Source organism: Ursus americanus, chromosome 3 (genome assembly GCF_024610735.1).
Source record: "Ursus americanus isolate L20-20 chromosome 3, mUrsAme1.1.p, whole genome shotgun sequence".
In the NCBI taxonomy this organism is placed as follows: Eukaryota; Metazoa; Chordata; class Mammalia; order Carnivora; family Ursidae; genus Ursus; species Ursus americanus.
Window position 1 is genome coordinate 39,656,666 of NC_142129.1, and position 27,987 is coordinate 39,684,652.

The 27,987-nt window shown below is 41.6% G+C and overlaps 1 protein-coding gene across 9 annotated transcripts in view; it reads left to right on the forward strand.

The window, feature by feature from the left end:
- The window catches only part of ELMO1 (engulfment and cell motility 1), a 527,802-nt gene that overhangs the window by 219,108 nt on the left and 280,707 nt on the right, over positions 1–27,987 (forward strand). For all 9 annotated transcript variants that reach the window (XM_045792846.2, XM_045792847.2, XM_087860896.1 and 6 more), the window contains one exon: positions 882–1,013. In XM_045792846.2, the coding sequence (XP_045648802.1) occupies positions 882–1,013 (132 nt within the window). The remainder of the gene's footprint in view (positions 1–881; positions 1,014–27,987) is intronic.

Sequence of the window (27,987 nt, forward strand, 5' to 3'; positions counted from 1 at the left end):
AGAGTGAGAGGAAACAGCTGGGAGTCCTGCTGTAGCCCATTTTCAACTTAAGCAGTGCTGCAGCTTTGGAAAGGAAAACACTCATTACTGGCACGTGAGGGCCTGATCTATCGCAGATGTGAGCTGCACATGCGAAGTGTGTAACTGCCGCAGCACTTCGTCCATGGCGTGAGGCCATGCGATTAAGAATGATGGAGAGGCTTGGAGAGGCTGTCCAACATGCCCCGGACTTTTGGCAAGGCCAAGTGTAATCATCCTGGAGAGAGGAGACTGTCAGCTTACCACTTGTAGTGACGGAAGGCTATGGATCTTCATGTGGAACAGCCCTCCCCACTTGGAAATGCTTCCTTATCTATTTATTGAAAACATATATTTATATATATTTTTTCTTATTGTGGTAAAATAGACATAACCAAAATTTTACCATTTTAACCATTTTTTAAGGGTTTGTTTCCATGTAGTCACTTCTTAGTGAAGTTAGGGATCCCTTGTCACTTGAATGCTGTTCAGAAGTCTGCACGTGCCTCTCACTCTGTTCCGGACAGTGTGGAACTCCCAGGTTCTTGAACTTGGCTTTCCCCAGATCCAATCTTTCCATCATATTTGGGACTCCGTTTAGAACTTCCAGGTAATTGACCTAAGTATTCCAAACGACTTGGCTGTGAGCATAATCGTGCAATGAAGCCAGGGCTGACCAGCAGGGAGAGTGGCAGGGGAACTATGCAGGGCCTTAACTTAGAACATTGGTTGTCTTTTGTCTGTTTTTCTTTGGCCTGAAAGTAGTGATTCATTTAGACCCTGCGGAAAGAGGGAGTATATGTAATGTCACACAGTGAAAGCAGCTCTTCCCTCCCCTTTTTTTTTCTCCCTAACGCCTTCAGGCTCAGAGGGACATCATATTTGAACTTCGAAGAATTGCTTTTGATGCAGAGTCTGAACCTAATAACAGCAGTGGCAGCATGGAGAAACGCAAGTCCATGTACACACGGGATTATAAAAAACTTGGCTTTATTGTAAGTAAGCTATCTGCAGTAAGTGCTCTCCTTCCAACATCAGGGGTCTGACCTCAGCCACAGAAACTGATGTCTCCTCCGAGCGTGTGGTCCTCTTGCGCCTCACAGAATAGTTTCCACATTTTCCAGATGTTTAGCTGGTTTAAACAGGATCACATGAAAATCTCTTCTGGCTGCAGTGCAGCGGAACAACTTGCACAAGTGTGACTAATACTGAGTTTGTTTATTCAGGTCTGATTAAGTGTAGTTAGCCCAGAATGCATGTAGATTTCATTAAATCTACATCACAAGATGCTTAGGTTCTATCTGAAATAAATGGGTGATGGCAGCTGTGGGATGGATCTTATTATTGGGTTAGTGCTTGGATCACTTATATATGTGGATTTCATATCAAAATCAAATTGAGAGTCTCCTGAAATGTATTCACGATGAGATTTATGCAATTTGTACTTTCCTAAAAGTTTTGTCTTGTTATGGACATTAATAAGACAGCTTCTGGATTTCCTTTTTTTCAGTTTGCAAATCAGAACACCGCTTTTCCTGAATATAATCTGTTGTTTTTGTTTCTACGTTGGTTCCATTCTGGCCTTTATCACCATGGCATTTCTCCCGTGACTTTGAGCTAATTAATCTCAAATTCTGAGGATGTAAAATTAGGTTTCCATTTTGGCCTGCATCATAAATGGCAAAAAATGAGGTTTGGCTTCAGTGATTAGACATCATTAGGCATTACTCTATGATTGCAAAGACACTCTTCTTTAGTACACACACACACACACAAATATATTAATCTTTATGTACATCAGTATCACGCTTTGTATGTTATTTGGGAAACCCTGTTTTTCATGGGGATTGTCTTTGGAAATGTTTCCACATTGGTTAACATGTATTGTTTTTCATTACTGAGGAGTTTTTCATTTTTTGGATGGACTACAGTGTATTTAACCAAACCCTTTTGCTGAGTAATTCAATGTTTTGAAATTACCAATAAGTCTAAAATTGACGTCTTTGCCACCCGATGTTTACGTGCATCCATGATCATGTTATTAGGATGAATATGTGGGACTGTCATTTCTATGGCATTTATTTTTTGAGGTTGTTGATATTTACCAAATTGCTTTCCACAGTGAGTCATTTCCACTTTAGCCCAATGGATCAGAGTGACTATTTTTTTTTTTTTTTAACTTCTCTCATGTTTCCTAAACTGAAAAAAAACCCCAAAACAATCTGGTTAAGTTATTGTTTTTATGGTGATAATCTTAATATGTCTTTTCTAGTAAGAATACTTGTCAGACGTTGTATTCAGCTTTGCAACTTACTTTACAGAGGTACTGGGACATCATTTTTATATCATCATATCTCATATTTTGATATTCCATTTAAATTTTTTAGTAGAATCTATTTTTTAAAACTTCAGCACAGTTTCTTGGCCAAGGGACCAGGTGAGAGCTCCCTGTACTTGATGTGAATCAATGGTCAAGGCTAACTGGTGGTCCCAGCCCTGCTGTCACCCATCTGTGTGTTAGCAGAGCCCGTGCATCAGGGATATAGCTGAGGAGCGTGGATGCGGCTCATGTCCTACCTCCCCACCCAGTTCTTTCCAGGTTTTACTTTTGTGTGTTGAGCAAGGCCTATCCGAATCACGTGGGAAGCTTCGCAATATCACCCCATCTCTGTTGCCATCCAATCATAGCAAAGTGGCCTGGAAGGAGATCAAGGGATGTGTACTTCAGGATGTTCCCAACTGGTTCTGATACCCTGTCCCAGTGGAGAGCCTGGGTGTAGGGTATGCCCGAGTTACTCCCATTTCATTGGCTTCCTCTGCTACTACCTGGATTTCCAGTGCATTTGAATTGTGTAGAAAATGCAAAACTCTAGTTCTTGATCCGTGGTGCCCCCGGGTCCTCATCGGGGGCAATTGCAGAATGCACAATGTCATTTCTCCTTCGGGCTGTGTGTCTGAAAGACAGAGGAGAAAAGAGACATTGGGGAAAGAACACTTGCTGGGATTCAGATTATTACAGGTTCCTGGGGTTATTACAGATCTCTAGGAAGGGTATATATGTAATGGGGGTGGGAGGTATGAAACATCACTCTTTTTATTTTCATGTTCTGGTCCTGTGTGAAATCATCAGGGTATTTCATGAGCCAAAGTCTGAGTGACTTTTCTCGGTGGTAGCTCCATCTGCGTTAACGTGATGTTCATTCCTTCCACAGTTCAGTATTAGAGCATATCTCTGTCTTAGTTTTCAGAGTCTGCTGAGTGTTCTGCTTCAAGTAGTTTAGGAAGAACAATGTATATTTTAACTGAAAGCTAATTTGATGTGGTTTTAAGACTTAGCTCATATGTAGCCTCCTTTCAAAGGACTTGAAAAGTCATTTTAGATAAAGCAAAGATCTGCAGCCTAGAAAAACCAAAAAGAGAGTGTTGGTTTCCTTTATTTTTCCATGGTTCTTTTTTTAGTTTTCAATTTTAGTCCTTCCCCTGAAACTTCTTCCAGGCCACGATCTTGCATCAGAAGAGTTGAGAAATTGGAAAGACTAGTTAGTAATGATTTCTAATGGTGGAAAATTTCCAACAGCTTTGAGGAGCAGAGATTTTCACTTTTGAATGCCCAGCCCGCCAGAAAGAGACAAGCCTCGGTAAATGAAATCACATGCTCATTGCGCCACCTAGAGACCATCATGCAAAAACGCTGGAAGCTGGTGGCGTGCAGGCATCTAGCCCTAAAATCTCTAGATGCTGTAAGCTGTCCAGATGCAGAATTCTCTCTGTGCTTCTGAAAGAGGAATAAACTTGCCTATTCCCTTAATGAACTCCTTCCTGTTGCCTCCTTTAGAAGCAGTTGAGGTTAGGATAATCTTTTGGATCTCGTTGAAGAAAAATTCAATTCGTAAGATGAAGATTCTTCTTTCTCATTTTCTGTCTCCCGAGTAGGCAGTGCCCAGGAAGTGTTAAACGACAAGTTTTTGGAGTCGAGTGGGCCTAGATTTTAATTCTATCTTTCCTAATTACCAGCCATTGGACCAGTGGGCCAATTGTTGAACCTGTTTGGGCATTAGGTTCCTCAGTTGTGCCACAACTCATCTATTTCAGGGTCATTGGAAGGTCATGAGAGATCATCCGGTAGTGCCTGGCACAGCATCCGGAATGGAGGATGTACCCAGCAAACAGTACTTCCCTTCCTTGCTTTTTGGAGAGCACATATCGTGGAAATCACCGGCAGCCTTTTCAGTTTTCCACAGTAGAAGGGGCAGTTGCTCCAACAAGGCAGGCAGAACAGTTGTTAAAGGATAAGAAAACACAACACCTTTGAGAAGGCAGATGGCCTTACATTCCTTCTCAGCACAGCCTCCCAACAGAGCAGATTTTCCTGATGAAATAATTCTGAAATCTCAATTTAAAATGGCTAAATGGCGCGTTACGGTTAGTCATAACACAGAAGAGCAGCTGCTTCTAAAACAAAGCTGCTTAATCTTCTAAGGTCTCCCAGTTAATGATTCTCTAGTTCCCAAAGGGACTTGTAGGTGCCCAGGCGGGAGGAAGGGTCAGGATTGTCTGGGATTATACTGTTCTTATTGGAAGTCAGAAGGCAAGGGCACATGTATTTCTCAAGGTGGCGGAAGGCAGATTCCAATACTTAGAATGGCTTTATTTTGAAAACCAGGGAAATGCCAGGATACAAACTGTACCCTGTTGATTATAATGACCAAGAACTGTGCAAAATGTTTTTCATACTCTGTGAAGAGTTGCGTTCCTGGCCAGAAACCCTTCAGAGTTTGTCTTGATGTCAAATTGGTAGCTTCTCTATTTGTGAATTTTACCTTCGTCCAATCTACTGGACAGTATTTACAAAGGACATACCTGTAGTTCATTTTTCTGATCTCTCTTGAACCAAGGCAGGCGTTGAAGAGACATTGAAGTTGGACAAGGCTGGTTTTTTTCCTAAATGCCTTTTCTTTCCCATTCTTTTAGCTTGACTGGGCCCCAAATAAACTCATCTTAAATGAATGAATGAATGAATGAATGAATGGATGAATGAATGAATGAATGGACGAACAAATGAATTTAGTAGGCTTCACACTGGGGTGGAGCCCAACGCAGGGCTTGAACTCCCGACCCTGAGCTCGAGACCAGAGCTAAGAAGCTCGAGACCTGAGCGGTGATCAAAAGTCGGACATTTGACTGACTGAGCCACTCAGACGCTCCAATGAACTCATTTTTAAAACAAATAGTTTCTGAACAATATATTTTAATATGAGAGGTTTTGATAAATATTTCCTCTAACATTTTCAGATTGTCTTAAAAGAGAAAAGTGACTAAAATGTGGAAGTGAAAAAAGGTCATGAGAGAAAGATAACTTAAGAATTAAGATTCTCTTTTAAAGCATAGGTTTGATTGTGTTTTGGTATGGGGAGGCCAGCACCCCACCTGGAGAAAAGATAATATATTTACTCATAGTTCTCAAGAGAGGGAGCGTGCCACACCACACAGGGCACATGGACAAGCACTGGGGTAGGGTCAGGAGGCAGAGGGAGTGAGGGGGTAATGTGGACAAGAGCCTTTGTTGTGGTTTCCACGCAAAAAGCAAGGCAAGATAGTGTAAGCAGGTTTAGGATTGGCCGGTTTGAATAATCTCAAGGGACTTTGGAGCATAGGGGCTGCCCCTAGCTGTCAGCCTTGTGGTGACGAGGGCTGAGGAGGGCTGGGGGACAGTGGCCCAGAGTGCAAAACCCTGATAAAGGAGATCTGTTGGGGTCTGGGATCTGGATTGGCGAGTTTGCATATGAAACGCATGCTTCCTATCTCTAGGAGTTATGAGTTAGCTAACCCTGGGAAGGGCAGTTCCTCCAATCCTAGCAAGGACCCAAGATATCAAAGGATCAGAGAATACAAAAAAATTTAAAAAATGACTAATACAGATTCATGTTAAAATTTTTAGAGGATTTTCTACTTCCCAGATGATAGAAGATAATTATGCATCTTTGCACAAGTATAATTATATGTAATTGCATATGCAGTGCTTGGTGTCATTTTAATATATTTTTTCTCAAATACAGATGGCAGGGAATGAAGTGAGATGCATATTTATCTATGTCTTCCTCCATCTCCATCTCCATCCCCATCCCCATCCCTGTTTCCCTAACACAGCAGGAAGCTTCCTGGTCTAAATGTGGCTAGAATTCTACTGTAACTGGGAGTGTGACTTGGGGATTAAACTTGGGCTCCAAATTCAGGCTGCCCAGGGTTGATTCCTGGCTCTCCCGCGCACCTGCTGATGACTTGGGCAGATTAGTTGACATTTTCGTGTCTTAGTTTCCTTATCTTTAATCTGGGGATATAAGAGTTCTCTCCGTCAATAAATTTGTTACATAAGTTAAATTAGTAAATACTTGTAAATCATACAGAACAGTGCCTGGCACACAGTAAGCAGACTAGGAATTCAGATGCAGTTATGCTGATGTTATAATTACTATTGATATTATTATTGAAGCATCGCACTGTGTCCCATGACCCTGTGACAGGCAGTGTTGGGAGGTGTATGAAAGTTGTAACTGTGCCAGCAGGATCGCGAGAAAATGCGTGGTTTGTAAGTATGAGTTACTGATGAAAGAGTGATCTGTGCTTGGGACACTGCAAACATGTGTTTCCAGCTGACATTTAGGTTGCACGGGGAGAGAAGTAGAGTTGGCTTTTGCAAATGACAGATTATAGAGAATTTTAAATTCAATAGGTTTTGAAATATTCTGTCAATCCTCCATCCTCACGGTGCATGGATTCCATATTTGCAAATCCAGCTATTTGCTAAAATTTATTTGTAAGCCCAAAATTTATTTGAAAGCTCATGGTGGTTTCATGGTCATTTGCCGACATGAGGTCAAAGCAAGGGGCTCTCTGCTTTCTTGTTTCAGCTCTCCTACTGTAAACGGGAGTCCTTTTCATAGTCTAGCCAGGGCCTTGATTTTTGAAATTTGCGCTTTGTGTTGGAGGTGTTGCTGTTTAAAGTGGTCCCCAAGCAGAGTTCTAAAGTGCTGCTTGGTGTTCGTAAGTGCCGTGATGTGCCTTATGGGGGAAATACGCGTGTTAGGTAAACTCAGGTCAGGCATGAGTTACAGCATCGTTGCTGTGAGTTCAATGCTAATGAACCAACAATATATATTAAATAGATAAAAAAATAGATAAAAAAGGTTATGTATCGACTGATTGAGAAAGTCTTGAGACCAGAGACCGGAAGTCACCTCACCCTGTATCTCCCCTCAGAAGCAATGGCTTTGTATTCGTTATCTCAGGATTTGTAATGATGTCATAGAACATAGCTGCCGGGTGTGTGTGTGTGGGGGAAGCAGAATGGACTGTACTTTGAGTGCTTGGGGAGTTTTCAATCAGGGGTAAGCCCTGGAGAGGAGAATCCTAGGCAGTCCTAGGCTCATTCCCTCCTAGCCCCATGGCCTGTATGTGCTAAGCGGGGAAGAGAAAGCCCACCGCTGACTAGCAGACAGATGTGTGAGGTGTAACAGGGCATTTGCCCTGCACTTGGCACACTGCTCAGGATGGTCACAGGGGTGCATGACAACCTACTGGGATTTGATTCATTTGTTTGAAGTCAGAAGCTGGCTTGAAACTGCTGCTATCCGGAAAATACCACGTCCTTGAGATCAGGGGAATTTTCAGTCCACAATCATTGTCCATAGAGGAGGACCCTGCCTCTGGTGGGCTTGGCTTATATTTCTGCATCATTCCCTACAGGACTTCCTCATAAGGTTTTGTTGCTGAGAATGTGTTTCAGTCCCTTGGAGTCCAAGGATGGTGTTAGTAAGAATCCAGAGTACATGTGTGGGAATTGTAGAGAGTAAATTTTGACATTTACTTGATTTTGTGGTGCTCCTCATCCCTCCCCCTCTTTGCAACAAATCACCTCTGATAACCACAAGGTAAAGCAGCTTTTTGAAAAGTAACTCACTTTTTTCCCATGTGAATGATTTAATAATTAGGATAGTATTCCTAACCAAGCACTTTGCTTTCAAATAGTTAAATATGTGACTCATAAACAATAGGTCATAAAAGCAAAAAGACAACGATTGTTTTTTTAAACTGTCATTTATTGAAACTCTCCGAGTTTTAGCCATACAGAATTCAGGAGGTCCCAGTGTGGGCTGGGGTGCTCTTCCAGGAGGCTCTGGCCAATCCTTGCCAGTCTCTCCAGCCCCAGACAATTCCTTCCACCTGAGAGATCCCTGAGGGATGTTGGTGAGGGATTATCAGTGACTGAGATTCCAGCGTGTTGGTGAATTCGCAGGCAGATACTGTGTGTACCTGCTCCTTGGAACCCGGACTTCTCTGTTCTGCTGCATGGACACGGCAGCCTGGTGCGTTCTGATCACACACTCCCCTGGGAGATTTCGTTATTAGTGAAGCTGGAGCAGAATCAGCCACCAGATGGCGCAAAACCACAGCCATGGACTCCCAGCCAGAACCCCCACCCTCACTCTGCCCCCAAACTTGGACAGACAGCCGCTGGGACACCCAGTAACATTGCAGCTCTGCTTATCAGTCTGCAGAACGTGAAGTTGTAGGACTGAAAGAGGGGCCTTAGGATCTTCTTGGGGTGGATGGGGGTCTCTAGCCTTCGTGGGGGCCTTTCAGGGACTAGGAACACTCTAAGATGCCCAGCTGGCCTCCCTGTTAATTGAGATTTGTCTGTTGTTCGTGGCAGGTGAGCTTTTATCTAGTACCTATATATTCAACTTTCATTCTCAGTTCTTTTTCCTTACGTTGTCAAGGCGGTCTTTTATATGAGGTCCAGTAGTCTGTGCATCTAGTATTATCTTTGGTCTTCACACGGACATGCAGGAAAGAATGTGCTGGAAATGGAAAATCCAAATGAATATTGACTGTAGAACAATAAAAATAATGTATTTTGAGTTAAAAATACACATAATTAAAATGTGTGGTGCAATAACATGGAGGGGGTAGGAGTGGTCAGTGGAGTCCTAGTAAACCAGCATTGTTGGGATGGGGGTAAGAAGCTGGTTGGGGAAGTCTGAGCTGAATTCATTTCTCTTGTCTTGTCTTTTCTTGTCTTTCCTCTTCTTCCTCCCCTCCCCTCTCCTCTCCTTTCCTTTTTAAATATTCATTTGAGAGAGAGGGAGAGAGGTCTCTAGTGAGCAAGGGGGAGAAGGGCAAAGGGAGAGGGAGAGAGAGAATCTGAAGCAGATTCCCCAGCAAGCACGGAGCCCAACAGGTGGCTCAGTCTCATGACCCTGAGCTGAGATGACCTGAGCTGAAATGGAGAGTCAGACCCTCAACCAACTGAGCCACCCAGGTACCCCTGAGCTGATTCTTGATACACATTTCTCACATGAGTAGAATCTTATAGAATCATTTTTCGACTTTCTCTTTTAAGTAGCTACTTTCTGAGTTATATGTTCAAAGATGTCATTGAGACTTCCGCCTTGATGACAGAAAGTACTTGAGCCTCGTGGAGACTTGTGGACAATTTTTTGCTTTTATCTCTGCCTTTGCCTTCCTCACACCAACAGACAGCAAGGAGGATTTGGAAAGGAACCAGCCAACTGAGGGCATTCTATGAGGCTGCCAACAGTTGAGGCAAAAAGTTGCAAGCAGTTGTGTTGCTCACTTCCTTGACTGGTGAGCGGGAGTTGTGTCTTTCAAGGGACTCCTTCCTTACAGGTGAAGAGAAGATCACCAGTGTCCTGTCCTTACATGTCTAGGGTCGGCTCAGCGGTGTCTTCCCTGGATGTTTTTGGTTAAATGCTATAGAACATGGCACACACTGTCTTCACCTTTGGTTTTAAGTGCAGAGACCATAGCTTTGGTGTTGTTGTATATGTAGAAGAGGAAATGCCAGCTCAGGAAGGATCTCTCTGGCAGAGCCCAGGAAGATCAGGTATTGGTTTGTATTTCCCATCAGTGAACCCAGCAGAGCAGATTACTGGGACAGAGCTCCTGCAAGGTGGGCTCTTCAGGTTGGTGCAGCCTCGTGGGGCCAACTCTCTCTCAGGTGGGCGTTATCACACTTCCTAGTGATGTAGAGAGATAGTCAAGAAGTTCCATGCAGAATACTTGCAGATCTTTTCTTCCCTGATCTTGCTTTGCTCTCCGGCTTGATTGGGGAAGGAAAGTTGAAACTGGTGCAGGGTGGCTTGCAGGGGCAGCCCCAGCATGAGCTCTCACTATGGGAGGGTGGACCCTCTTTTCCTCTGCCCTTCTCTTGCCGTGGGGCATGTGTCGCCCCCCCCCTTTCCATCAGGTCAGTGATTTACATCTGTGCCATGCTATTCCCCTCATCCCCACACTAGCAGGGGGCAGGAGGGGCAGTGGAGCTGGGGGTATCTCAGATTCATCTCAGAATCAGCCCCCAAACATCCAGCATTTACCTTACCTGCTGTGGATGCCCCCTGAAGATGGTGAAAAGTACATCTGTCCTTACTCCCGGACAAGGGACACATGAATAATTATACTTGGGGAATGCTTTGATATTTTAAAGGAAATATTTTAAAAGAAAACTTTTTAAAACAAATGAACTATGATTCTTTGTCATGATAGTATTTGAGCTTCATCTTCCTCTTGTATTTTTTACTGTAATTTATTTTAACTCTAGGCAAAATTTTATAGGGATGACTACCGAAAACTGTGAGGAGACAGGTTTCCCCTGCTCCCTCTTTTCCCAGCTCCTTTCCTGTTCAGCACCCATTGTATCCTAGGGCCATTTAGAGCTTCTGTTAGAGTTGAATCTGTTTTCTGTCACTAGGGGGCGCTCCTAACAAAGGGATGTGTATTCGTTGCTATCCAGGCTGAAGATGTCTTTATAAGGAACAATTCAGATGTGCTTGAGAAGGTAGAGTATTTAGTGGGGTTATTTTATTTTACTTTAGAGAGAGAGAGAGAACAAACTTGAGCGGGAGAGGGGGAGCAGAGGGAGAGGGAGAGAGAGAATCTTAAGCAGGCTCCATGTCCAATGCAGAGCCAGATGTGAGACTCAATCTCACCACTGTGAGATCATGACCTGAGCTGAAATCGAGTCGTACACTTAACCGACTGAGCCACCCAGGTGCCCCTAGTTGGGTAATTTTAAAAAGGTTCAGAAGAATCCTGCCCCAGCCAAAACATTTCACCTTCCATTTTTAGCTTAAAACCCACAAGAACTTTGTCCCTTTTAAAACATGACTGTGGCAGAAGGAGGCAGTTTATTGAACAGTGTTAGCCATTACCCTCTTAGAGTATTGTGCACACCTCTTTGGCATCCTTTCTTTATACATGGAACTTTGGAGCCCAAGGGCATGACCCATAGGTGCAAGGATGGTACATGGGAGATGCAGGCTTAGTGATGTATAAACAAGCCAATGTTATTTGAAACTATGTAGCACAGTGTTTGTGAGCACAGTCTCTGGGAGGCATCCCAGCTCCCTTGCTCATCAGCTGTGAGATCTTGGACAATTGATCTAACTTTTCTATACTTCATATTTTCATTAGTAAGATGGGCAGCATAATAGTTCCTACCCAGGCTTGCTATGGAGAATAATGAGTTAATAGTTGTTGAGTTCTTAGAAACCTGCCTGGCACTGAGAACATGTTAATAAATTCTGATTATTAATATAACCATTTGCATCTGATGGCCCTAATGAGTCCAGGGTCTGCATTTTCTCCTTAGATGACTGGGATAGTTCTCCATTTGACCATAACCAGCTGGGTCAGAGTAGAAATATGTAGCTTCAAAAGCAGAGCTAATCCTAAGGGGTGACATGTCCCAAAGTCCATGAATTCTAGAGGATTTTCCTAAGACTGCTTATCAGGGCATGAATTTTATACCCTTCGAAGAACCTCTTTAATGAAGAGGTGATTCTTTTTCCTCTGCCTTTGTGCTGCTCAGGAGCTAGCCCACAGGTCCGTGGCTAAGTATGTCCTCATGGATCCAGTCTGTCACAGCAGTCTACTTCTGTGAGAATTTCCAAAGGCAAGGAGGGCTGAAAACCACAATGTAAATAAAAACTTCTGTTCTCCACAGCAGGAAGCACTCTTCAGTTGGCTGACTCCAGCCCAGAGAACCATTTGGAGCTCCTTGAGCTCAGGCTGGACAGTACTAGAACCAGAGCGTTAGATCAGAGTCTAGAATAGAATGAGCAGTTATGGGGTTCTGGCATCTAGGATGAGTTGTTGCAAACATCCAGCACCTCTTCCCCTCGTGCTTTGCTCTCGTTGCCTCTCCTGGTGGTTTTGCCCCTGGTGGGATCCTCTCAGAGCACCCTTGAGAACAGTCCTGGCTTTTCTGGGGTGCAGGCAAGAGGGTGAAGAAATGGTCAGTCCAGAGACCCCTGGTACAGTTGCCTCTTTGCTGTTGACCTTCCTTTGACAGCCATGGATCAGCTCCCCATGGAGTTAGTGTGCCTTCTATTTTTATTCTTTTTTTCCGGAGACTTTATTTTTTTCTTTTCCTTTTTTTCCCAAATGGTCACCAATTGTCATTGTGTCTCATGGCTCTGAATTCGGTGTGATGTGACCTTGGGAGAGGAGGTGTGCGCACACCATCCAGACCTGTTTCATGTCTGGAAGGAAGTAATTTATACACCAGGAACTGGCTTCGTGGCGTGGGATTCTAATTCTGGGGATGGCATTTTGTATGTGTAGGAAGACTGTCAAAACCTTTCCAATGGGAAGGGACAAGAACCAATTTGAGAATAATGTGGTTATATAAAAACTGTCCTGGTGCAGGCATCTTGGCACACTTCCTGTCCTTGTTCATTCTGAAGGGGAGAGAAGCGGGGGCAGGAGGAATTCTCTGGTGGACTCCTGCAAACCTCCAGACTCTCCAGCGAGAAAATACTCCCACTCTTGAGATGGTTCTGGAGATCACATAGTTAAAAGGGTGACAGGTGTTCATTAACTTTTTTGCTTTCTTATTATTCTTGCCCCATCCTTTCAAAATGTTTACCAAACTGATCATCTGCTGAGAATAATACCATTTTTAAGTGGCCTATTGGGGTTTCCACTGGTTTTTTTTTTTTATCAGTAACAAAACAACCACAGCAGCCACCCCCCACCACTGCAGCATTTTGGGGGCACGTCCTGGGGCAGGGTCAGATGGCTCTCATGCAGTATTTCATTGCATCTCTGCAAAGCACAAGGCACAGTGACTCATCTTCCTCTTTTGGAAATGAAGAAAACGAGGCTTTTTAGCTTTAGGAACTTAAAAACCTGCCAAGGGGACTGCATTGTTTTGGCAGGAAAAGGACACTCTTGCAAACGTATTGTAACTCGTTGAGTTGTTTAGCCAAAGAAACAGACCACAGTGGAAGGGAGTTGGAGAAGTGGGTGAATGTATCGTATCTCAGCATGACTCTTTTTCTGGCCTCTAGGAGCACTGAGTGGGTGTGCAAAGCTGAGACATTCTCTACGCCCATCGAGTCCTGCCACGGCTGAGAAACCCACCAAATGCTTGTCTCACTGTGGCCTTTTCATTCTCAGAACATCACCACGAATTAAGACTGCACACCAACTGTCTGCTTGCTTTTCTCTCTCTCTCTCTTTTTTAAGATTTTATTTATTTATTTGAGAGAGAGTAAGAGAGAGTGAGCATAAGCAGGGGTAGTGGCAGAGGGAGAGGGAGAAGCAGACTTCCCGCTGAGCAAGGAGCCCGATTCAGTGCTTGATCCAGGACCCTGGGATCATGACCTGAGCTGAAGGCAGATGCTTAACCGACTGAGCCCCCTGGGCACCCCTCTGCTTGCTTCTCTTTAAGGGAATGTGTACAGACCATTGACTTTGCTGGTTCTGAAATCAAACCCAGCAAGAGCAAGTCCACATCCTTGTCCATGGGTAGAAAGTAGAGGAGTGCTTGCTTGTTCTTGAAAACAGAGGTGCTTCCAAACACTCAGGGCCAGCAAGCGGCAGCACCAGTGTTGAGTATCACTGCTGCCTGACTCCAGTCTCCTCCTCTGCCTCTAGGCTGTGCTGTCTGGCTATTTACGGAAGAAGGAAAATGCCAGATGAAAGGTCTCACTCTCTGGATACAGTTCAGGTTAAACAGAGAGGCCTTACTTGTTTCACTGCTGCCTGCTCCCTCCAAGTTTTTCAGTCATTTGAATTTCATCAATTTTGTTTCTGGGTTTTCTTTGCCCTTCGCCTCTTCTTCCTCCAGATTTGGAGCCTTTTCCACTCGGAGATGCTTTCTCTTTACCACACTGATTTCACCTTGCTCTAGAACTAAGAGCAATGAAGGAAAGCAAGCGCTTTGATGACCAAGGTCTTGAGTGCTCACCTACCTAACTTTTTGGAAATTCAGAAATTGGCTTTAATTCTCTGCCTCCTATTGCTCACAGAACCTGATAGTAGCAATTGTGATTTTGTTTCTCTTGACCATCCAGCCCTTTATATGGCTCTCTGAAATGTCATATATGTTCCTTCTTGGCTCCCAGGAAGGACTCTCCCACACTGCAGCCATTCCTTGTCACTTGTGAGCAGAGGGGGAAAGAGGACAGTCTGGAGAATGGAGAACAGGAGGAAGGAGATCACTGCAGTTTAGCTCTTGTTCTGGGAGCGGAATCTACCACAAACAGCATATTTGGGACCAGGTCTGTTAGGGGAAGAGCCGCGGCAGCCCTCACTGATAGGAAAGCTGCATTAAGAAGCACATTCCTCCCCTACTTGGGGAAAGCATTGAAAAGCCCAACAATTTTTGTTCATTGAAGGGAGACCCGCCTCCAGCTGGCTGGGCTTGGCTGAGCACCCATACTAGCTATCCAAGGCATGGGAGGAGGCGTGGCCCTGGATTTCAGCTGTCTAGCAGGAGTGGATCACTGAAAGATGGCACCCCATTGGGCACCTGCAGAGTTCTTTGATAGTAATGGATCAGGCAATGGAATAGGGGCATATAGAGTAATAAGGAACTCATGAATTGGCTCATTTTTTTTATGCAACCAATATTCACAAGCATTTATTATAATTAAGGCACCCTAGTCACAAAGATGAACCAGGCAGAAGCCAAGACCTTCATGGAACTTGGTGCTTAGTGAATTCCTCGTCCATCTGGACCTTCGTACATGGTATTACCTCCCCTTAAACGCTCTTCTTCTCTCCTCTCCAGTTCTCAGTCCAGTTGTGATTCTGGTGGGATGTGTTACATTCTTAGACTAGAGAAGGTGAGTCTGATGGGAGGTCCAGGACCTTCTCCTGTTTCAGCACCTGTCACCCCCATTATTTTCACCTGTTTTGCCAGTCTGATGTCTCCCTAGAGGGATAAACCCTTTCCTGTTTTGCTCACCATAGCATCCTTTGTACCCAGCACAGTCCCTTACGCTTGATCATTGGATAGGCATATGGCTGAGATTTCCCTTTGGAAGTATAAAGATGGCCTTTTGGTGCATATGCTCTTAGTCTTTTTACTCTGCGTGCCCATGAGGACGCTCTAGGACTTCTTATGGGCATCTTGGACTAGAACTGTGTTGAGTACCCAAGGCAGGTTCTTCTGAGCAGAACAAGGTACTAGACTTATGTGTTTATGCATGCACATTAAGTGTGTGCACACATGTCCCTGTGTGCGCCCATCCACCAGCAGGAACCAAAGTGATGGCTAGAGAAAATCAGGTAGCCTGTAACACCAGAACTCTCCGATTTATTTGTAAGAGCTGGGAAACATAATTAATACTCTTCCTATAGAAGACCATTTGCTAGTCCTATGTTAGTGTTTCCTAGTGATGCAACACTGTATATATAGTACTACCCTATTTTTAGTCCTGGGCATGGATATACTGCATAAGGCTGTTGGTTACCAAGAGTGTTGGTTCTTTAAGCTCCCAGTCCCGCAGGGGCCACCCTGAGTCGTGGCCTGTGGCTCTGCGTCATTCCCTGATATCCCTGAGCCTAGCAGAGCATATCCGTACACCGGTGGTTGATGGCTCTGTCCCCTTTCCCCTCCACTAATGCTTATCTAACAGCCTTTTGTTTCCACTCGGTTTACATCTCAGAAGGAATTACCTCCCTCTTAAAAGAGATTGCTGGGAAAATAACAGCCTGGCCAAACACAGGAAGCCAAGGGGCCTTGGTTGGATGAACATGATCTTTCGATCTTTCGGGTTGTGCGTTGTAACCCCGTCTGGCTCAGGGGCTTTGTGTGCACTTGGCCTCCTGGAGCCATATTTCTCACTTGTGTTCTTTCCCTTCCTTGCCGAGAAACCAAGGGGAAGACGGTCAAAAGCGTCTTCACAAAGTCCTTGGCAGTGTTGACTTGGTAGTGCACACGTGTAATAAACCACAAAATAACACTTGTCAGGTTAAATTCTTCAAATCTCTCCTAAAAATCTCCTCCCCAGATCTGAACACTTATCTGCAACATTTGGTTCTGCTTTTGGTACTTTGACCTTATGCACGTTCTCTTTCCACTTTTTAACAAGATTTCTCTCTGCTGCTCCATCTGGTGTGGGCCTTTGATGGAAACTCTAGAGAGCAGAGGCGAAGAAGCCAAGTAACCACACAGGAGACCACAAGAAAGTACCTGCATTCCCAGCCTCCGCAGGCAGACACTGCTACTGGTTAGCCTCTCTCTTTGCTGCTAATTCTGTGAACTCTGTTCTTGACAGTTGAGATGAAACTCTGTGTTCAGTTTCCTATCACTTCCATATGTCATCAGTAATCCTTGATGGATATCGTGTGTAGTGGCTGAATAACATTCCATTAAGTGATTGAACCGTAATTTAGTTAGGCCTTCTCCTGTATAATTAAGGATTTAAAAAATATATTACAAAAAATGATTCGGTAAACATACCATGCATAACTATTGGTCCACATTTAGAATTATTTCCCTAGGAGGGATTATTAGAGTTTTGGGCCAAAATGTAAGGACATTTTTGAAACCCTAGTTATAATTTTGTGTATTTGTATTTCTTGTTTTAAAATTCTTCTTCCTGCTTTCCATGAAGCAGATTTTTATTCATATCATTTTTACGACTTTATTCGAATTTTTGTTGTTGTGGTTTAACCTAATTCTAAAAGCAGGACGTGGCTGTTGCAGAGAATTCAGAAATATAGATAACCACAGTGATTTAGGTAAAAATCAGCATACTCCCTCACATGTAAATAAAATACTGTTAGAATTTTGGTGAATATCTTTTCAGATATTTTCTATACCTCTGTTGATAAATATGCTTTTATTAAAATTGTGATCATACAGGTTTTTTAAATTTTCAAAATCGGTTTTATTTATAAGGATTCTAGTGAAACGCTGAAGTGGGAGAGTTTATTATGCCATTTCAGTATCTGCTTAGATATCTGACAGAGCGCTATGAGAGATTTTCTTCTTTCATATGTCAGATATAAATTTTTGATAATAAAAATAATTCCTATAGAAAACATATTGAGACTTCTCTCTGCATTAGTCGTGGGGTTATTAAATGATAATTACTGCTATTACTTAATATCTACCTGAGACTAATCAACACGCTGCCTACAGAACAAATGAAGGGTGTCACCTTGGAGCAAAGTAATTTTTTTATGATCAATAGTCTGTCCTTAGCATAATGTTTATTTTATGCATTTGCAGACTTCTTATCACCTGAATTGTAGTTTATAAATATTAACCTATTGATCTTTGCTGCTCTTTCATTTGCTATTAGAGTTTCTGATAAATATCATTTTTTTTGTAGGTGAAGGACAAAACAATAAAGTAAATCTCTAGATATCTGATGATTGGACATGGCTGTTGAAAGATTCAGAATCCAAGGCTGCTAGCGACATAAATCCCTCAAACTTTCCTAGGGGCTTACATTCCAGTTTATCCGTACAATCCAAACTGATAATAGGTTCTCTTTTAAATAAAAATGTAGAGTGAGTACAGTAACATCACATACTTATTTTACCCAATGTGGTGATTGTGACTTTCATATGCTTTATCAACGATCAAATCCCAGGCTGAAGATGTACTTGGCTTTATTTCACCAAAATCTTCGGCCATTTATTTTCTTTCTCAAGTTTCAACAGTAATTTATTAAGCATTTTTCCTTGGAAAAGTGTCTTTTCGTTCCTTTAGGAGTTCATTCCTTAGGCTAGATAGGTATCTGATTCCATTAAGGTAGTGAAGATTGGCTCTTTGAACGACCAAAATAACACACCCTTGCATCCCCGAGAGAGTGGCTTCTCTCCTCATAGCTTCTGAGCATCAGTTCCCTAAGGTCTAAATGTTCATTATCTCTGCCCTTGGGTCTCATGAGCCCCCACTGTCTTTCTTGAGTTATAGCAAGTGTTAGGTAGACTCATTTTTCTCAAAGGTTTAGAGTTCAGGTAATTGTCCTTTTTTGGGTAAGCCACTGGGATCTCTTTCGGAATGATTTGTGTCCTTATTTTTTGCCATGGGAAGTGGTGATGATTTTATACACTCTTCCCTTACAAAGGTGTTACACATCAGAAGAGAGGGTACGCGCGTGTGTTTGTAACTTCTGAAGCATTGCGCAAATGATAGCAACAATTGTCATTGGAAACAAGATTTTGATGATTTTATTTTTAAAAACTTTATGGATAGAGTTTCTCGTCACAGAGTGCTAGGAACCAGTAAAGTGAAAAGACTACTCAGCACATATTTACATATGCAATACCACATTTAATTAATTAAAAATTTAAAAGATTTATTTTTTTTTTATTTGAGAGAGAGAGAGCATGAGCAGGAGGGGCAGAGGGAGAGGGAGAGAATCTCAAGCAGACTTCAGGCTGAGTGCAGAGCCTGACCTGGGACTTGATCTGTCAACCCTGAGATCACAACCTGAGCCAAAACCAAGAGTTGGGTGCCCAACCAACTGTGCCATCTAGGCGCCCCAATCACATTTAATTTATTATGTGTCAGTTGATGAGCATTGCAGTTGCTTCCTCCTTTTGGTTATTAGGAATGATGTTGCATATGAACGTTTGTGTAAAGGCTTTGTGTAAACATGCTTTTATTTCTCTTGGCTGTATACCTAGGAGTTGAATTATTGGATCACATGGTAACTCCATGTTAAACACTTTGAGAAATGTCAAGATTTTTCAAGGTGTTCACACTCAGTTTTATTCTCACCAGCAGCTTCTGAGGTTTCTAATTTTTCCACATCTTTCTCAACACTTGATATTATTTGTCTTTCTGATGATAGTCGTTCTAGTGGGTGTGAGGTGGACATTGTGGTTTTGATTTGCATTTCCTTGGTGGGTAATGATATTGAGCATCTTCCTGGGCTTATTGGTCATTTGTATATCTTCGTTGGAGACCTAGTCATATCCTCTGCCCAATTTTAGTTAGGTTGTTTCTCTTTTCGTTCTGTATATATTCTGGATTAAGTTCCTTATCAGGTATATGACTTGCACAGTTTTTCTCCCTTTCTGTGAATTGCCTTTTCACTTTCTTGATCATGTCTTTTGAAGCATACAGGTTTTTAATTTTAATGATATCTGTTTTTTCTTTTATTGGGAGTGTGTTTGGTGTCATAAAAGAAATCATCCTCAAGATACATACCTCTGTTTCTTCAATGAGTTTCGTCATTTTAGATAGGGAATTTCTATCCATCTTTTCCTTTTCTAAGGAGTTCAGCTTGAGGAAATAAAGATGTTCTGGAATATTAGTAGTGCCGTGAGAAAGTTGAGGATTGGGGAGTACCTGGCAGTCTTTGACCCCTCTCTTCTCACTGCTAGAAGTGTACTGTGTTCACACCTCTGCTTCTTTTCAGAGAGCAAATTCCAACTCCTCTCCTAGTTTATCTCTCTTCTCCACTGCGCCCCAAATAACAGGAGGTCAGCTTCCAGGGCTTTCTTATCTCTTTTCCTAATAGGAGTTGAATGAATGGGTACTGAACAAATGAGCAAAGCATTTGGGTCACTCAGCTACTACTGTTACCCCCTGCCTTTTTGTCATAACTGTCGTATATTTATTGCAAATGCTTTAGGGTGAGTTACAAGAAATGATATTGGTTACTGAAACAATATTATTTACAGAGTACAGTGGCAGAATGTCTGCCATTTTTCTTTATAATCAGGTTTTATTTTTGTACGACATATTTAATCACTGTGAAAATGAAGGTGTCAGTCTCTGTATATAAACCTGTCCCCCCTCCTCCTGCGCCTCCACTCTCGCCCGTCGTTACCTTCTACGGTATTAGCAGCTTAAATTCCTTCATTAGTCCCCCTGGGCCATTTTTGCAGGGTCCAGTCCTAAAATATTCCCCATTAAGATGGTGCCATAAAAGCGAGTCTACACACTGACTGCTTTCACCACACCCATCTTGGTCATTGCATTTTACGTCTAGCTTCTGTGTTTTGGCCATTTCTGACATTTTTTTGTAAGGCTTTGAAGGAAAAGAGAGAGTAGCAGAGGTTTAAGCCCTCTTTGTGGATTACCAGCCCTATTGGGGGAGGGGGAGGGAGAGAAGAACTAGAAATTTGTCTACCTGTTATCTTGTCTATCACCAGAGCCTCTCCTGGTGTTTGGCATACTTTTCCTTTTTCAGTCTTCACAACTACCTGGTGAAATAGATGGTTGGTCCCTTACTTTCTATCTGAAAATACTGAGGTTAAATAACCTGCCCAGGGTCTCCAGATAGTAAGAAGTGACATCAGGATTCAGTGATGATTTTGTCTCATACCCAAGCCATCTCTGTTTGGTGCTAAACCATGCTGTATGTCTCTGAAATAAAAGGTGGAGAGAACTCAGGAATGCAAATGAGAAAGCAGTTGTAGGCAAGAGTAGGTTGATTTAGTTTCCTGTGTAAGAATTTTTAGCCTTTTCCCGCTATGAAAGTACATGACGGATCTCATACATACCCCGTCCTTCTGATTTGAGAGCAGTTATGTTTCCTCTCTTGTTCATTCTCAAGGACACATCAGAGTGCAAGTGAATAGCTCCAGATGGTTACCATGAATCTGCTTGTGGTATTTGCCAGTGTAGAAAGCACACCAGTGTGTAAGATGCATGGCCAATGTTATAAAACTGGGGAGAGGGTGAGAAAGTCTGGTCTTTGTTAGGTTGTTCTCCTCACACTGCCAGGAGGGGGCAGCATCCTCACATAGTTTCCTACTTAGTGGGCATGTGGGAGAGACAGGGCAGTACTGTCATCAAATGACACCCCAAACCTGGTAGCTCTTCAGCTCCTATCCTCCAAGCCTGACCACCCAGCCTTAATTAGGCAAAGTGAATGCAAGCCAGTTTTCAATGTTTTTTTGTTTTGTTTTGTTTTGTTTTGAGGTGTGCAATGAAAAGGAAATACTCCCTGTATGTTAGCATATACACTAAAATATTTTGTACTTTATATGAACGGATGTGTTCTGTGTATTTAGGGTTCTTTCCTCTACTGAGAGTACCTGTTCCCTTTGCCACAGCTGCTGTGCTTGATGTATGTCTCAACCACAAGTTAAACCTTATTTTCCTAAAGAAACGCTGAAGTCTTACAAGGTGTTGTACAGCGTTCTAGCACTTTCGGTAAAGTACACTGTCCAAAGTGCTGATTTTAGAGTCGGCCAACCTGCGTTCAAACCCCAGTTTAGCCACTTATTAGCTGTGGGACCATGAGGGTTATAATACATTCCTGTTTTCTTTCATTCAAAGAGAGGTTTTTTTTTATACAGGTAGAACATGGTATTATGCTCTGTGTATAATGGTCTTTGTATATACCTCCCAGTTCAATGTCATAGAAATTGGCCTTTTCTTTCTGTAAATACATTTGTATTTCTGTCAAAAGCCCTGTCTGATGCAAGGAGATTCAAAGGTAATAAAATCTGGGAGTATAAAACCAAGTGACCTCAGGTAATGTCAAATTATTTAAGCTGGAGAGTGAAAGTGGAGTGACCTACCAGGTGCCCTTGTGAAATAGTCCCTGCAAGGGCAGGAAGTGGGGATCCTTTTCTCAGCAGCGTAGCCTTGCTACGGGTACATTCTGAGATGGAGTTCTTAGGGAAAGGATTTGACCCTTGTTTGAGGTGGGCTCTCTGTGGCCACTGGACATGTTTATAGCTTGCTGGCTCCATGTTGAGTTTGAGCAACTGTGGCCCCTGGGGACTCTCCTGGAACTCTCACTATTATTTTTATTTTTACTGAGATGAACTTCACATAACAAAATAAACCACTTTAAAGTAAATAATTCATTTAGTACATTACACAGTGGACAGCTGGCCCCTCTAATTAGTTGCAAAAACTCATATTTTTTAACCCTTTATTTTGATAGAATTTTTAATTTAGGGAGAAGTTACAAGAATGGTACAAGGAACTCCTGCATAATCTTCACCCAGATTCAGTTATAATGTCTACATTTTCCCATATTTTCTCATTGCTATGGTGTCTTGTTCTCTCCTCTGTCTAGATGTACACACACACACACTTTTACAATATACACATATATATACGTACATATGTATATGTAATATATGTAGTATAGGCATGATGTATATTTTCTATTAAATTTAGGATACACACATTATATATGTGTGTATATATACATATATATGTGTGTGTGTGTATGCACATACCCAAAATGTATACATGTATACATTTTTTCCCCTTGAGCCATCTGAAAACATGTTGGAGACATTTTTTTTCTCACTAATTTTTTTCTCACTAGTATGTATGTTTACATACTAATAAGGGTACATAATACAATTACTATAATCTGAAGATTGAACATTGGTAAATACTGGAATTTCATCAAATAGCTTTCATACCTTCATTTTTTCCCAATCCAGATCCAACCCACAGTCCTACATTGCGTTTAGTTGCCATCCTCTTTGCTGTCCCTTAATCTGAAGCAATTCTGCTTTTTCTTCTGTTCCTTGACCTTGACATTTTTTGAAGAGTACTGGCCAGTTGTTTTGTATATTGTCTCTCAATTTGAATTTAGCTAATACTTTTCGTGATTAGATTCAAGTTCTTAATATATTTTATACCATCTTTATGGAAAAATGAGTCCTGACTTCTGAATGCTAGACTTATGAGGATCATTTATCATATGACTCTTTCAAAAACCCGTTGTGTTTAGTTGGCATTTTTTAAGCCTTACATTGTGAAGATGCCCTAACCCTGTGGGCCATGGTGGTAGAATTAGATTTACCTTCCCTGGGATCACTGGAAATCTGTCGCCATGAGGATTCAGAAGTCATTAAGCTGTAGGTTTATGGCTTTAAGACTGGAAGGCAGTGACTGAGACTCATGTTGTGAGCCCTCTGTGTTAAAATCATTGTTCTTTGATATCTCAGAGCCAAATGGAGTTTACTGGATGTTCATTCACTTGTCAGATGTTGAATGAGAAAATGACAATTTGCAATGTAAATTGTTAAGATAATTAAGTCAGTCTTCTAGGGCATGGCAAAGAATACTTGAGGCTTCCTTGTTGGGCTCCTGCACCCCTATCCAGGGAGGACGGAGCAGTTCATTTCCCTGGCAGTATAATTTCCCTCTGCCGGGCAAAAGCGTGTTACTACTCCAAGAATAAAAAGCAAATCAACAAAGTCAATTTTGATATATGGCTAATTTCTTATGATTATTTTATTATTATTTGTACAGCTACTGTTAGAAGCAGACCCAGGGAAGTGAATTCTGCCCTTCTATTCTTATCTCTTCCTTTTATCCAGCCTCTCCCCAAATTTGCTTTTTCTTTTCCTATCCCAATGTAGTTGATAACTCAGCTTTTCTCAAAAATATTTTGGCTTTTGTTTTAAAGGTTGAAATGAAAAAAACTAATGCAGATTAAATTTAGATTATTTTTGGGACACCTGGGTGGCTCAGTTGGTTAAGCATCTGCCTTCAGCTCAGGTCATAATCCCAGTGTCCTGGGATTGAGTCCTGCATCGGGCTCTTTGCTCAGGGTGGAGCCTGCTTCTCCCTTTGCCCCTCCCCCCCACTCATGCTCTCTCTCTCTCTCTCTTTCTCTCTGACAAATAAATAAAATATTTAAAAAAATGAATTTGGATTATTTTTAAGTCACATGGACAGAATTCCCCTGGCTAGTCTGTTCCCACAAAGGAAAATTCCTGTTTTGTTGCTTTTAGCTTTTAAACTTTAAATTTTGAAATAATTTTAGATAAGCAGAAGTGTGGCAACTCTAGTACAGGGAGTTACTTAACCCTTCACAGGGCTTCTCCCAACATTAATGTCTTATATAATCATTGATATATGTATGTCAAAACCAAAAATTAACATTGGTATATTAGATATTAACTACAGAGTTTATTAGGAATTTGCCAGTTTTTCCACTAATATCCTTTCTCTTTCCCAGGATCCCAGGATCCATTTAGATGTTAGGTCTTCTAGTCTCTCCATCCTATGGTAACTTCTCCGTTTATATACGTGTGTGTGTGTGTGTGTGTGTGTGTGTATACATATATATATATGTGTGTGTGTGTATATATATGTGTATATATATATATATATAATAAACTTCCTTGTTTCTAATGGCCTTGACACTTTTTTTCAAGCTCTAGTCAGATATTTTATAGAATTTTTTCTCAATTTGGGTTTGAGATTTTCTCATGCTTAGACTGGGATTATGGCTTTCTGGAAAGAATACGACAGAGGTGAAGTGCCATTCTCATCACATCGTATGGGGGATGCATGTTATCTTTGTTGACTTTTGAAATGTTCTGATTTTCTTCCTCTGTTTTGCAGTATTAAATATCCTTTCATGATACTAAAATTATCTTTAAAAATGGAGCACTATGGATCAGTTACTGGGTTGTTTGTGCAAAATCCCTAGAACCCTTTAAGTTTTCTGTATAATGTGGGCCATCTCCAGGAAAGAAAATCAAATCAGTGTCACTCCCTCTTTCTCAAATACTTTCAACCTTTCAACTCCACCTGAAAAGCAGGGGTATACCACTTTGTAAAGTGTTTAGAGAGTTGTGGACAAACCATACCAAATCTTGAGATTTCTTTTAAGGTGATTTTTAGTGAACTGGATTCATACATGGGAATAGAAGTGATTGAATGAGTGAGTTCCGTGGCTCTGAACTCCCCACTGAAGCCAGACTTTTACCTTGACTTTCAGAGAGGGAGTTTATTTGGCTAAAAAGATCTGGTTTTTTGTTTCTTTTTTCAGAAAGCTGATTTTAATTGTAATATAAACCTCCCCTTCAAATATAAAGAATCACGTAGATGTGGGTTTATCTCATGTCCCTTCACTCATGAACTTTCTAGGTCCTAGTTTATAGTGAATATTAAACAGTAAGTCCAAGTAAGAAAGGGCCTAAGTAATCCACAAACATTGTCAATGCGTGACCACCACCAAGTGAAATTGTCACTCTCAAGCTTCCTCTAATTAGTGGCACACTTTAAAAATCTTTTATTGTGATGTCCCCTGGAACACAGAATGACAGAAATAAAATAAAACACATAACAAAAGAAAACAAATAGATACATTTTAAAAATAAAGTTAATCTTCAGAAGGAAGGCCATCCTTGTTTACTTCCTAAGATTTAATTCTAATTATGGCTCCCAGAACACATTCTGAATTATTATGGCGAAGCTTGACTATCACTAATTACCTATGTTTCCAATTGGGAAACAAAAAAAAAAAAAAAGAAAAGAAATGAAAAAATTTAATTAGCCCTGAAGTTTGAGAACTCTCGAAACAAGCACTGTTTCCATGCCACTTCTCTGCACTTTCTCTCACAGATGATGCATGTAATTGCTAATATTTCTCTCATGATGAGTGAATGTGTTTGGCAGCCATCACCACAGAGTTGAGTTTCATGAGCTTTCTTAAGTCACATATGTTCAGAAGGTTTTCTGACGGGGCAGAGGTAAAAACAACTCAGATCTCCTGCAGCCCGCAGTCTCCTGCTAGAACATGCCTCGTTTAGAGGACTGATGACTGAAGTTTCTAATTGGAAAGGTGATCTTTTAAAATTCCTTGAAGCTCTTAATTTCAGTTCCACTGAGAACTCTTCCTTCTGCATTCTGTCTAGTTTTTAACATGCGGTGTCTGTTTGCATGAGTGGGTCTGTTTCCCCACTGGAATATACATCTTTGCTCCTTCCTTATCATTTTTAATTGCTGTGCCGTCTCCAAACTTTCTCATTAAGCTGTGTGCTCCTCGTTGGTCTATGTCAGTAATGTATGACATTGATTGTATATTTTTCTAAAAGCTGTGAACTGTTTTTGCCTCTTTCCTTCTTTAATTTTTCTTTCAATTTCTGTTTATTGCATGAACACCAGCCCAACAGTAAGAAGAAAACAAAAGAAAAATAAGTTCTGTGTTCTCATTAAAATGGACCAGTTATTTTTGTTCTGTTTCTTTCTAGTTTTCACTCCATATGTAAATGTTGACTTCATTGTAGTCCCAAAGGGCAGATTCTTTTATATTTTACTTGAAGCATTTTATCATAAAGGTTTTTTCATAGTCTTGCCACACCATCATCCTAATGGCCATTTATTTCATTGAGTTGACACATTGCCATATATTTAGATATTTTCAATTGCTGGACATGAATGTTGCAGTGTTCTTCTATTTACAAACAGTATTCTTTTGTGTATCTTTGTTCTTAAAGCATTCATCTTTCCTTTCCAATTACTCACTGTGATAGCTCACTAACCAAAGTGCTTGAAGATTTTCGTGGTTCTTAGGCTCTATCTATGCTGTGTTTTGCTTGTGTTTGTTTTTAGCACAATGTCATTTATAAGAAGGCACTTTGTCAGTGTCTTGGGATGAAGTGATGTTAAGGAAGCCTATTTTGGAAGCAGCCTTCTTCTGTGATATTGTCGTTCGGATTCTGAAAGATGTCTTTTAGTGAAATAGTGAAAGGAAAGCAGCCACTGAGTCTTGGGGAGCTTGTCAAATCATTGGCTTGTGAAAGGCCATTCTGAAACTCATTTGTCTAGCCCACTTTAAAGTACACTGAAATTATTCCTGGTGACTAAAATGATATATTCTTAACAATATTCAAAAGCTATTTTAAAACCTGCTTTGGTCTCCTGTATATCATTCAAAATATCATCTGAAAGTTTTCTTTTATGTCTTGCCCAAATCTCAATCTGCTGTGGCAAATCATTTTCCAGAATTACAGTCTGACTTGCAATTAAATGTAGCTACATTCTTCTGCACCGAGAATAGAGGCACATCCTAAAGTCCTTTGTAGGGTTTTAAGCTGGGCGTGGAGGAGAGTGAAAGCAAAGCATCCCTGTAGGGTTAAGAGATGTGTTTGAAGGTGATCCTGGATACCACTCCAGGGCGGAGTCCTCTTTCTCGGCATCTCTCTGATTTCAGTTGTCCTAAGGGGAGGATTTGCTGTGTATCCTGATGATGCTTTCTGTGGTGGGTGACCATTGTTTTCTCATTCCAATCAGACACTCTGAAAATCTGAAGAAAAAATTTTTTAAAGATTTATTTATTTATTCCAGAGAGAGAGAGAGCACAAGCATGGGAGGAGGGCCAGAGGGAGAGGAAGAGAGAGAGAGAGAGAGAGCGAATCTCAAGCAGACTCTCTGCTGAGCGAGGAGCCCCACACGGGGCTCAGTCTCACGACCCTGAGATCATGACCTGAGCCGAAATCAAGAGTCAGATGCTCAAATGATTAAGCCATCCAGGTGCCCCTTTGCTGAACAAATTTCAAGAACTGTGGGCGGTTACTCACTTGTATTGGGTGAGGTGATGATCGTGAATGACAGCTTGCTCTAAAGGCCATATTCAGCATTTGGAAGTGGTAAACATTTTATTAATATGCTCATTCTCAAAACCTACTTGACCTTTATTTCTTTTTTACTTTCTTCTCTTTTTCTTCTTATTTTTCTCCCTCTCTGTTTCTTTTCTGATGTTTGAAATGCTGGTTTCCCCCCTTTCCTTTCTTTTTTCCCTTCCACACCTCTTCTATGTCATCCCTGCCCCGCTCTTTCATCTTTAGCACTCCCTTCTTTCTTGGTTTCTGCCATTCTTAATTCCTTTCTTTTCCTGTGGGAAAATAGGCCTTAAATTTTGAGTGTGCTAAGGGAATGCCATTTCATAGTGAAAAACTGCAGGATTCAGGGAC